Source organism: Phoca vitulina, unplaced genomic scaffold (genome assembly GCF_004348235.1).
Source record: "Phoca vitulina isolate PV1807 unplaced genomic scaffold, GSC_HSeal_1.0 scaffold11, whole genome shotgun sequence".
NCBI classification, from domain to species: Eukaryota; Metazoa; Chordata; class Mammalia; order Carnivora; family Phocidae; genus Phoca; species Phoca vitulina.
Genome location: NW_022589714.1, coordinates 49341649 through 49354137, shown reverse-complemented (window position 1 = coordinate 49354137; position 12489 = coordinate 49341649). Strand labels below are relative to the sequence as shown.

Genomic DNA, 12489 nt, shown 5'->3' with positions numbered 1-12489 from the left:
GCTTGGTGACCATAAGAAGATCATTTACAATTCTCCAAGTTTCTGTGCTTTCATCTGGAAACCCTAAAATGTTTTTTGAGAGAACAAATCATAGCATCTAGCGCATGTTGGAATTCAACAGGTCTTAGTTCACATCTCCTTAGAGAAAGTTATGGGGAGAAAGTAAAATTTAGTAGGTGAGTGGGTGGAATTTTTTTCATATATGGAAGCACTCCAACTCTCACACGCAATACTCATTGATATATTGTACCCCAAAACCAGAAAACATTTGTGGTAAATTGCAAAAATAGTCATAAATTCTTTGCAGCTCATAGTATTAAGAACTGCAATGTTAACTCACCTCTTAAATTGACATAGTACTGTTGACTTGCTTTGACTAATAGAATGTAGTGGAAGTGAAGTTGTGAGTCTAAATTTAGGCTAAGGAAGCCCTGCAGCTTCTCTCTTGCACTTGGGAGACTTCCAGCACCTTGTGAATAAGTCTGAGCCGGTCTGCTGGATGATGAGCCCAAATGGAGAGGCCCAGCAGTCTGGCCTGAAGCAGTGGATGCCACAGACATGTGAGCACCTGAAAGCAGCTGAGCTGGCCCAGAACAGAGTGCCCACATGGGTGTGGCACCATTTGCTGTCTTCCAGAATCATGAGAAAATACTAAAACATTATCTGAAATCATTACATTTTACAGTAGTTTGTTATATAGAAAAAGCTGACTGATACAACATCCTTCACAAAACATTCTATTTCCTAGTGATCTCCTGTGGCTCACAGGCTCTCACAAATCCACACTGCCACAGGGAGAAGGTTGGATGAATGAGGGAAAAGCTATAGGCCATCCCTGGCCTAGCATGATTAATATTTGTCAGTGTGGAGTTGCCATCATTTGTGAGTATTGCCATGTGCCAGGCACTGGACTATATTTAAACTTTATAATTTGTACTTATGTATAATTTCACTTCCTCATATACTATCATGTAATGATTTTCATACCATTTTATAGAAAGTACACTAAGGCTCATATATTTTGAGTGACTTGCCCAAGGTGATGCAGCTGATAAAATCAAAAGCAGTGTTGAATAATTATTTATTTGATTACAAAGCCGTCTTCTTCCTACTTTTGCTGCTCTGGACTTGGTTATTGCTGTGAAGCATCTTTAACTACTGCAAGATGGGAGAGGCTTTGGCCTTTTTAATAAAACTTCACCAATGCATAATAACTAGAGTTGAAACGGGGCAAAAGAGTTGAAAGTCAGAACTAAAGAATTTGAAAATACACAAGTCCTTAGAAAATGTTGTGTTAATTAGAACTAACCTACATTCTGTCTAAATAATTTCTTAGAGGGCTTCCAATGATGTCAGTTATAATGACACATTCCATTTATATTGATAATTTTAAGTTAAATCAATGGAGGAAATTAGTGCTTTTTGAGAAAATTATTGGACAAGGTAATATTTTAAACTCTAAATTTTATTTCTACCATTAATTTATTTAAAAAAGGGCCTTTCATTTTCCTTTTAGACAGTGGTAACAAATTAGTTTTTGTCAAAAATGGTACACCATTCCGCTGAATCTAATTCACTATTAATTTTACCTTATGTTAAAATTATGATCTGAAGACAAAAGTGACTAGAACAGGTTCCTTGGGTGATGGCAGGAGGAGATGAGACACAGAGTTAGGTCACAGACAAAGCTCATCTCCTCTTAGTTAATGTATTGGGCTTGCTTGGACTTCAACGTCCCCCAGGATTTGAGATCTGAGACTGGACCTTCAACTTCCGATTCAAGATGCAATTCTGATCCACGTGGCTGACATCCTAACTTCCTAATTTAAGTTGAATTTTCTTTAAAGATGATATTAATAGGTAAAATTCTGAGCATCATCAAGAAAGGTTTTGTCCATTTGTCAAAATCTTAAGTAATTTCTGCAAGGAAATGTCAAAGGTTCAAAACAGCCAAAGTAAAACCCATGAATCACTGAAGTAGTAATTAGTAAAAATTTATTCTGCACATGCCAAAAAGACAGTTTGCAAACCAGAAGTATTTAAACCAGAAGGTGGAAGGAGGCTCAGGGGTATCTTGTTATAAAGTAGCTTATGTTATGAGAAAGCAGTGACTGCTTATTCATCACAGGGATTGGCTACAATATTACAGTTTTCAGTGGTTACCTCATATCAACCATGGGAAACAGTTCAGGTTCCTTTGTCATTTCCAAAGGCACAAGCAAGAAATGATCCTGTTCAATTAGCCTTGCAAAATAAGCTACATTAAGCTTTGTTTATATGTCTAACCTGGTTTTGTCTGTTTAGGGAATTTTTGAGGCTGACTCCATTTGTTTCTGATTTTAACAGTACAAAGCAGGTAAGTCTGGATCCAGGAAAAGCATAGAAACATGTTATTTCCTGCACAGAAAGAAGGATGCTGCATGGTTAAATGAAGCATGCCTCAGCAGAACCTCAGAATCCCTCTTGATCCATAATGGCACAGACTTGAAAGACTAAATCCACCCATAAGGTAAAATATCTATCCTAATTATGTTAGGACCCTGTATTCTGAATCCATACAAGAAACCCCCAACCCCTACAAAGACTCACGGCTTACCCTTGTCACATTTCAGGTCTGCACCCACCAGCTGTGTGACCCTGAGCAAATTCCTCCACCTTTCTGAAATTCAATATCCTCCTTGAAAAGTGGGGGTGTTATTAGTGTACTACAGATATAGTGGGAGACCTAGGAATTTTTCATTCCAAGTGCAGCATATGTATATTCCTCACAGCACCCTGATGAGTTGCTGTTAATGCCTCCAGACAAAGACCACCAGGAGCACACCTGTGGATGAAGAAGTTGGCTTTATTGTTCATTGTGGTGAGGGAGAAAACTCACCATGGAGAGTCATGGGGCATCTCAGTAAGAGGGTGTTTGAACCAAAGAAGCAGAACCAGCAGGAAATATCCAGCAAAAGAATTCTTGCAAGGAGGTAATTTACACAATTGTGGGATGCACTAGGCAAATATGATCAACAGGGCTGGCCATTTGTCAGGAAAGGCAGGCTGCGACTACCAGCACAGGCAGATGCTACAGCCCACAGTGGAATCTCTTCCCCCTCAGGGAAGCCTCATCTTGCTCTTTTTTTTTTTTTTTTTTTAAAGTCAGCTCCACACCCAGCATGGAGCCCAACACAGGGCTTGAATTAACAACCCTGAGATTAAGACCTGAACTGAGATCAAGAGCCAGACGCTTAACCCACTGAGCCACTCAGGTGCCCACAGTTCTGCTCTGAAGACTTTACAGCTAGTTGGTTCTGACTCATCCAGATTATCTAGGAAGACCTCTCTTACTTAAAGTCAACTGATTATGGACTGTAATCACATCTAAAGAATATTTTCAGAGCAACGCTCACATTAATGTTTGATTGAATAACTGAGGGCTAGAGCCTAACCAACACGTAAAACTGACAATTTAACTACTATAGGGTTTGGGCTTGTGTTAGGTGACTTTGAAGAGGATTTAAGAGAGAGGGACTCTGCTCTTAGGAGGATTGTCAGGAAGTTGATGGTGGGATGGAGTAATTCTACAATTGGGCATCTTAATAAATCTTACCTAGAAGAAAGGAAGACTAGACTGAGGCTAAAGCTCTAATTAGTAATGAAGCCGTAGGCTGTCATATCATCCAGGAAAGATGGATGCTTAGTCATTTTTGTGGCTTGGACAATGTTTGTGTTTTGTCTGTGTTCAGACATGATACTGAGTGGCCTTGTGTTTTGTCTTGATCCATCATGGTCACTGAGTGGCTGTCTGATACTGCTATTCTATGACATTGTTTATGTTCACCAGGAAAACACCAGAACCTGGCTGTGAGCTGCAGACCAGCGCCTGGCAACACCAAAGCCTGTTTAATAGTACCAGGTGACTCCCAGATGCCAGGGCTTTTCCTATCTCACTCTTCCTACAGTCTCTGTCATCATGAGATATGACAGTGTGCTGAGAAACAGAAGGCCATCCAACAGGCACAGAGTGATTGATTCTAAGTGGAACCTCCCATTAACTTGTGGCTTCCATAACACACAAAAAATCGATTCTTCTGGAAAAAAATAAATAAGTCTCCCTCTAATGATTGCCTTTGTCTTAGTTCAATTCCTTAGTCCCTCACAAATATCTGGAATATGTGGCAGGATAAAGAATATGAAAAGATCCAGGAGGTTCTGGGAAGGAAACCGATTTCTAAGTCACAGCAATTCCCCTCATTCTGCCCTCAACATTTGACCTACATTCTTCATTGTAAAAAAAATTAAAAACTAAAAATCATAGAGTGAGGTAGCCCGAGCTGTCTTTAATGTAATCAGTGTCCCCAAATTGCCTTTAAATATAGATAGCGCTAAAACACAGAGTGCAGAGAATACTCCGGACAGGGAAAAATTGAGGCGAAAGATGATGCAATTACTGTAGGCAGCATTCATGACATTATGACTTCTTTTTATTGTCTCAGGTGCAAATACTGGAGCTTTTGAGAACATGAGAAGAACTTAACTCAACTGGATTTACATAAGTAGAAAGGCAAAGGTATTCCTTGCCTACCACCAGCAGAAATACTCCAGGCAGGTAAATAAAAATTTGGAAAATTTTACATGCACTATGATACAAAAAAGAAAGACAATTAACCCACATATGGAGGCCAGGAAAAGGGGAGAAGATAGGGATTGCCAGGGAGGGAATCAGTTCATGGGAGAATTTTTGGAGATTGTAAACCAGAAAATCCAAAGAACACCATATTAGTGATGATATCTAAACATGAAGTTACTCAGAAATTCCCACCCCTCTTGCCACCAGCAAGCATACACACCCATAAGAAGATTCTGATTTAATACCCTCCCTCTTTTCCTAGATAATTCCCCCGGTCTACTGTGAATGGAGGCTACATCAGAACAAGGGGATTTCCCAGTCCCTTCCAGGCTTCTTGGTACAAGCTCTTCAACTGGCAACTGAGGTGTCATCAGAAGGGAGTTTTCTGATTGGCCAGAACCTGACCTAGCAGGGTTTGGTGTGGGTGTCTTTAGAGTCTCTTCTCAGTTGGGTCCTCACCATTGCTCTGCAACTCAGAACAGCAACTTCAGAAACTGCATTGAGAAAAGAATGACCCTAAACAGAGTTCTGATTCTGGGGACTCTTACCCTGACCACCATGATGAGCCCCTCTGGTGGTGAAGACATTGTGGGTGAGTGCACAGCTGAGGGATGTGGGGACTAGACTTGAGAAAAGGAATTGGAAGGGAAAAAAAAAAAATAGAGATTGGCGTAGAAATAGCAGAGACTCCTCAAAGGTGTTCTCAATATTAAGCAGATCTAAAAATTATAGTCATCTTTCCTTCAGGAAACTAGAGACCCAACCCACTCTCTTTGCTTCCCGTGCTGTTGCTGAGTTCGTCAAGGACATCATTCGTTTTTAATATCAGATCCAGTGAATATAGCCTAGAAGACTCAATGGCATTTATTCATGATTACCTCAAAGATTAGGGATATGTCCACGAGTGGATGTTTTGTTACTAAAAATTCATAAACTATTGCTCCCAAATGTCTCTGAACAACATTTTGAAGCTTTTTATATGTTTCTTCTGTAGTCTCACTTTGGGGTAAAGAGTTCCATGAATTATGTATACTACGTAGATATAAAGAAGGATGTCCTCTTCTTTGTCTCAGATTTCCATACATTTTCATGCTGGAAACTTGCATGAGGGGAGTGGGTAAACAAGCCCAGATGAATACCTTTAGACAAGTCATTCTACCACATGACCTCATATATGTCACTTCACAAATAATCAAATCAAATATGTATTTAGAAATGCTTTTCCAATAATGAAGACATAGTAATGTCAATGATCATTCTTGTTTCTTGATTGTTACTACAAGTGTGGCTTAATAATTTTTTTAAATTTTAATGACAGAATGGTTAACATACAGAGTTATGTTAGTTTCAGTTGTATAATATAGTGATTCAACAATTCTATACATTACTCAGTGCTCATCAAGATAAGTGTACTCTTAATCCCATTTACCTGTTTTAACCATCCCCCCCCCCACCTCCCCTCTGGTAACCGTCAGTTTGTTCCCTACAGTTAATTGTTTTTTGATTTGTCTCTTTTTTATTTGTTCATTAGTTTTGTTTCTTAAACTCCACAAATGAGTGAAATCACATGGTTGTTGTCCTTGACTGATTATTTCGCTTAACATTACACTCTCTAGTTCCATCCATGTTGTTGCAAATGGTAAGATTTCATTCTTTTTATCACTGACTAATATTCCATTGTGTATATACATATATATACCATATCTTCTTTATCCATTCATCTAACAATGGACACTTGGGCTGCTTCCATAATTTTTTTTCTTTAACCAAGTAGAGAATATCTTTATTTTTATTTTAAAATTGAGAACTTTATGATGAAAAAACTTGGTTAATTAAATTATATTATTCTCAAATTGTCAACTCAAATGACCTTTCATTCTACCCAATGGAGACCCTTAAAAGGAAAACAGGGCAAGTACACATTAATTATTTAATCCCTCCCCCACCCCCACCTTCACTGTCCACCTCTTGCCACCTTCTCTTCAGGCATTCCTTTATCATCCTTTCCCTCCAGGATCTATCCCTGGTCCTTTTTATTGTTGTTTTATTGACATGAGGAGTGGGTTTGTAAAAACCAAAGTAGAAAAACCAAAAAGTTAAGAGGGAAAGTGAAATGGGGTATACTCTAATTTTCACCAACTTTGTTAACCATGACTGCTCCCATTCCAATTTCATTTGCTAATGGAAGTTTCACTTGCTTCTCCAGAGAACTTCCAATTTCCTTTCTTCAGTGTCATACCAGAGCACCCTGGTCAGGCTCAACTTATCCATTAGGTGCAGTAAGCACAGTGCCACCATTAAAATGTTTTAATTTCCTTTAAAATTAGAAGAAAAAATGAACCTTTAGAGTAGAAGAAAATGTTTCAATTTTTAATACAGTCTTAATTACATTTGTCTTTGTATGAGTGCAGTCACAAAACATGATTTTTAATATTTTAAGAAAAAAAGGGGCCCGATAGTGCTTAGGCTCACAAATCATAATACAGCCTTGGTCACTGCTGATTCTGACTTTCATATGGTTCTGCTACCTCTGTGTCTGTCAGTCTCCACTCCCCCAAATTTCTGTGATCCTTGAGAATAGCAATTGACATTCAATACACACTTTTGAGCATACAGTGAGATAAATTTTGGGGATTCAATGATGAAAAGACATGCTATCTGCCCCGTGGTGCAGGAAAGCAGAAGGACCATTGCTGAGCAGGACTGTGGACACAGCTGAGACTGAAACTCAGCAGTGTGATATTCATCAACTGTTGGCAACCCAGGACAAGTACCAGATGAAAACAATAATTGCCTATATTCATGTTTGAAAGAGGAGTCAAGGATAAAGTATAGAGGATAAAGAGGCTTTGTCGGAGGGCCTTTTAAGTAATCAACCAAGGGGGTCATACTGGACAGGGTAGGGAGAGAGTTGATGAGGTATAGATAAATTTGGAGAGCAAGACACTGGGATGGAGGTGTTGGAGGTTACAATGTGGTCAAAAACATGTTCAGTGAGAGAACTTAGCTAAAATGTTGGTAACTAAGCAGGAACTTCAAGAAGGAACTGGAGGTGTCCAGGAAATCCATAAAGATAACTTTGTTTCAAGGAGAAAGACCCCTACAAAGACCAAGAAACATGAAAGAATAATACACTTTGGTTTGACTGGCAGATGAGGTATTTGTGGAGGAGGTGGGACCATAAGACTGCTGCTCTTCCCTTGCAAGACTCACCACAGCTTACTGTCTTTGTTCCTGTACTCACTTGACTCTCTCACCATGCAATAAGCTCCTTGATGACAGAAACCATGCTGACTGGTGTTTTACACCCTGCTCCTCATGATGTCTGACGTCTCGCTGATGTTCAGTAAATGAGGAGGAACATAAAGAGGAAATGATAAAAAGCTCACATATGTCTTCACAACATTGTCCAGTTAGGCTCACTGGGTGGAGTCCTACTCTGCCATTCTATTTTGGCATCCTTACACAAGCATATTGTCCATGTGAGGAAAAGGGCCATAGTTTACCCAGAATCCTAAACAGATAGAAATGTTGAGTCAGAATAAGGAAAGAGGTTTAATAACCTCCTCGAAGGAAAAAAAATAAAGGGGGGTAGGAAGTGACAATAATCTAAAATCTAATAAAGCTTCCATTTTGTATTTCTGATGAAATCGAGTGCTCTCCTCTGAGGATTACGATTGTTAACAAAATCGAGATCTTAGGAACATTGTTTATTTTTTATATACTTTGTAATATTGTCACTGTCCTTGTCATATTCTTTCTTATATCCTATAACAGTTAAGAAACTCTTTTAAAACAATATGGTCCTGTGTGCTTTTCTTTGGAAAAATAAGAAGTAGAAGGAGGAACGGGGGGTGGGGGGGAGGAGGAAGAGGAGGAAGGAAGGAAGGAAGGAAGGAAGGAAGGAAGGAAGGAAAGCTACTGTAGAAAAAGTTCTGCTCTGAACCAGTCTTGGGGGGAGAGGAATCAAAATGTATGTATTAACTGATGAAAGAATTAAGTAAGAGATAAAACTTATGAAGCAGAGGGAAGTAAAGTGAATTTCTGAGAAAGGAAGCTAAAACCACGATAATTTGTTCATTCCTTCTTTCATTTCATTATATTTATCATAAGCCAACTGAGTATGCCAGATGCTGAGCTGTACACAGGGAACAGCAGTAACAAGGCCGTTGTAATTCTGCTCTCGAGGAGCCTACATGACAGTGGAAAAGCAGACTGTATTCTAACTGGACAACTATCAACACTGAGAGAGAGGGAGCAGGGAGCAGGTGCTGGGAAATTTGCCTAAAGACTGTGCCAAAGATGAAGCCCACTATATTTGAAAGCCAGTTTCTTCTGTCACTTGGTTTAATAAGGCTCTTTTCTCCCTCTGTTCTCTACTTCTTGCTCCTCACCCTTACTGATCAGCTGACCACGTTGGTTCCTATGGCATAAATGTCTACCAGTCTTATGGTCCCTCTGGCCAGTACACCCATGAATTTGATGGAGATGAGGAGTTCTACGTGGACCTGGAGAAGAAGGAAACTGTCTGGCAGCTGCCTATGTTTCAAACATATAGAAGATTTGACCCACAGGGTGCACTGAGAAACTTGGCTATAGCAAAACAAACCTTGAACATCCTGACTAAACGGTCCAACTCCACCACTGCTACCAATGGTATGTGTCCGCCACTCTGCCTCTCTTTACTGAACCTTCCTACACACCAGGTCTCATTCCCTTCCTCCCTACGATAGATACCCTTGACTAATTTCCAAGGATCTTTCCCCAGATCTTCTCATAGTAATTACTGAACACTCATCCTCTGCCATCTCAAAACTGAAATATTGCCATGTAGTACAAGGATCCTTACTCCCATACCATGTTCCTTGAATCCCTCAAGGAGAAGTCCTATAGATCTGCTACTTTAATAAGCATGCCCACAGAGGGAAGGGCATAAGGATAAAGTATAGGCAGTGTATGTACACTTTCCCAAGCAGAAGGTAAGCAAGAACTCTTCTACCATCAGATGGGGAACTGTTGGTGGGAGGGCTCTTGCAGGACACAATGCAGAACCTCAGGGCAGAGCTCTTTGCAATTCATATCAGTGCTGCTTCCTCACCACAGAGGTTCCTGAGGTGACTGTGTTTCTAAAGTCTCCTGCAATGCTGGATCAGCCCAACACCCTCATCTGTTTTGTCGACAACATCTTTCCTCCTGTGATCAATATCACATGGTTGAAGAATAGGCACTCAGTCACAGAAGGTGTTTCTGAAACCAGCTTCCTCGCCAAGAGGGATCATTCCTTCTTAAAGATCAGTTCCCTCACCTTCTTTCCCTCTGCTGATGATATTTATGACTGCAAGGTGGAGCACTGGGGCCTGGATGAGCCACTTCTGAAACACTGGGGTATGTATGAATTCCACCCCCTTGGCACCTTCTTTCTCTATCAAGTCCAGAGTATCCTGCCCTTTAGCCCTGGAATCTCATGTTTTCCACACTTCAAAGGTTTCGAATAATAGACTTTTCTCTCTTCCCTAACCATGGTGCCCTGAGTCCTCATGGAACCAAAACCATTCCTCCTGCCCCATCACACACATGGGTACATGAACCAACACTCTGCATTCTGACTTCCACAACCTCATTTTTACAGAACCTGAGATTCTAACCCCTATGTCAGAGCTGACAGAGACTGTGGTCTGTGCCGTGGGGTTGACTGTGGGCCTTGTGGGCATCGTGGTGGGCACTGTCTTCATTATCCAAGGCCTGCACTCAGGTGGTGCTTCCAGACATCAAGGGCCTTTGTGAGCCACACCCTAGAAAAGGAGGTAAGGATTCAGATTTGTCAGAGCTGAGAGCTGGAGACGCAGCTCAGGAGGGAGGAAAGCGGGAGGAGTTTGTGGACACAAATGTGGTTGAAAGGTTGTAGGAGTCTGGGGGAGGACATGATGACAATACAGGAGCCCCCGAGGATCCAGCCATCTCATGTCCGTACTATTGCAGGTACACCACATGCCCACCGACCAGAGCAGAAGAGTGGACTTGATAGGTGACCTAGCACTGTTTCCTGGCCGAGTTCATCATATTCCTTCTCTCTTCCAACGCTCCTCCTCTCTTCTCTTTTCTGGAACTTAAGGTCCCCCTATATCCTCTGAGAGCTCACATATCCTTTGAAATTCTCCCGCCTTGACTGCCTGATTTGTTTTTCTTTTCTTAATTGTTATCTACAATGAGATCTCTGGGATATTCTACCCAGTTACCCAATTCTTTGTAACCCTGATCCAATATTCCCATGGAAACAATAAATTTCCCTTTATGAGATCTCTTAGTAAAATTTTTCTTGTCTTTCATCTCAGGGCTGACGAGGACCATGGTCCTTTATGCTTCAGGTCCACTTAATCTCGGTTTCTGGATTATGTTTCATGCCCAGTAACACCAGAGCAAGCAAGTATAGACTGATAATATTTGATATCTTAGCTGAGGTTAATATTTCTCTCTTCTAATTATTCCCATGCTTTGGCATTACCACTTTCCCCCCAATTCAGACATCAGTGAAAGTAGTATATGCCCTTTGTCCTTGGTATAGATTTCTTATAGAAGAAACACACACACACACACACAAAAACAAGAAATAAGTTCATACTCCTTTTAGTATAGTTTTAAAAAGCTATGACAGACAACTAAATTAGGATAAAGAAATTTTCAATTTCAAAAGTATTGAAAGTCAAAATTGTTTTCCAAAACTTTAAAATTTCAATTTGTGAAGAATGAATGATGATAGGACCAGCTTTCCTCGCTGTTCCTCACCCATGAGAAGATAAGAATTCTTTAGGCACGAAAAGAAATAGAAGTCAGTTACGGGGGTATTAGAATAAGACCATAAGGTAAAAATCTGAGAAGAACCAAATACTTCGTTCTTACTTAGGGGTAGTAACAACAGGAAGAGGAATGGGAGTAGAAACCACAGACGTATTTAAGCTTCTGAGAACACAGATGTGGTTTGCCTCACCTCCTACATGAATCCCTGCTAGATAAACACAAAGACTTTCCTATGCCACCATAGCATGTCAGGGACAGTAGAGTGAACATAGTTGCAGGATGTTTCTAGGCAGATCAGCTTAGGTCAAAGCTCACTGAATCCCTGTGCAGCCCTGTGCACCCTGGGAAATAGCAAAACACTCTGATAACCCCAGCTCCCTGCCCCTCTCCCCTCACCCTTCCTGGTTAAGGAAAGAATGAGCCTATGAGAGAGAAATCCCAGGAGGGACAATATGGTGGAGATAATGTAATGGCAGATACGGATGCTGTATCTTCTTCTAGATTCATTGTCTCCTAGTGGAAACTCTGGCAGAGGAAATGGATCAACAGATGAATTCTCTGGTTTTCTTGAGTGTGTCCAAGACTTCACTCTTGAAAATGTATGTGACTTGACTTGGAGTCATTTTGCCCTTTGAAATTGTTTTAGGCACAAATTTGCCTCAGTCTTTTCACTCTGCACCTACTGTGTCCATGCGGTGTATCTAAGACACTATTATGGAATAGCTATAAAATGTATGAGGCTGTCTCTGTCCATGCCACCTGCATGAATGAGCTTAAAGTGTAATTGGGGGGAAAAACACAATTTTAATACAATAATTGAAAGAACATAGTTTGATAGAAACCTAAATTTAAATTCAGGACTCAGCACTTTATGGCTGGTATTTTAAACTTTATAATACTGACTAAATATATTCTGAGTCATATTTCTCATCCATAATGTGGAAGTGATAATACTTTGCTTGTAGTTGTTGACAGAATTTGAATAATCTTGATATATAGGCTGTACCTTACACATAGTATACAAATACATAAGAAATCGTTGCTAGTTGTATCCATAATTAATTTTTTAAAAAGAATGG

General features: G+C 40.2%; 1 protein-coding gene across 1 annotated transcript; it reads left to right on the top strand.

Moving 5' to 3' along the window:
• The first annotated feature begins 5064 nt into the window (after positions 1-5064).
• LOC116635717 (SLA class II histocompatibility antigen, DQ haplotype D alpha chain) lies at positions 5065-12259 on the top strand. Its single transcript, XM_032410077.1, has 5 exons — positions 5065-5207; positions 9023-9271; positions 9719-10000; positions 10245-10419; positions 10595-12259. Exons 1-4 carry the CDS (start codon positions 5126-5128, stop codon positions 10397-10399), a joined length of 768 nt encoding a protein of 255 aa, XP_032265968.1. The 5' UTR covers positions 5065-5125; the 3' UTR covers positions 10400-10419; positions 10595-12259.
• The last annotated feature ends 230 nt before the right edge of the window (positions 12260-12489 follow it).

Bases quoted from the DNA above. Each gene is read 5' to 3' on its own strand.
- LOC116635717 (XM_032410077.1), top strand. From the start codon at position 5,126: ATGACCCTAAACAGAGTTCTGATTCTGGGGACTCTTACCCTGACCACC. The intron at 5,208-9,022 runs GTGAGTGCACAG...CTTACTGATCAG, and splicing joins TGGTGGTGAAGACATTGTGG to CTGACCACGTTGGTTCCTAT. The intron at 9,272-9,718 runs GTATGTGTCCGC...TCCTCACCACAG, and splicing joins CTCCACCACTGCTACCAATG to AGGTTCCTGAGGTGACTGTG.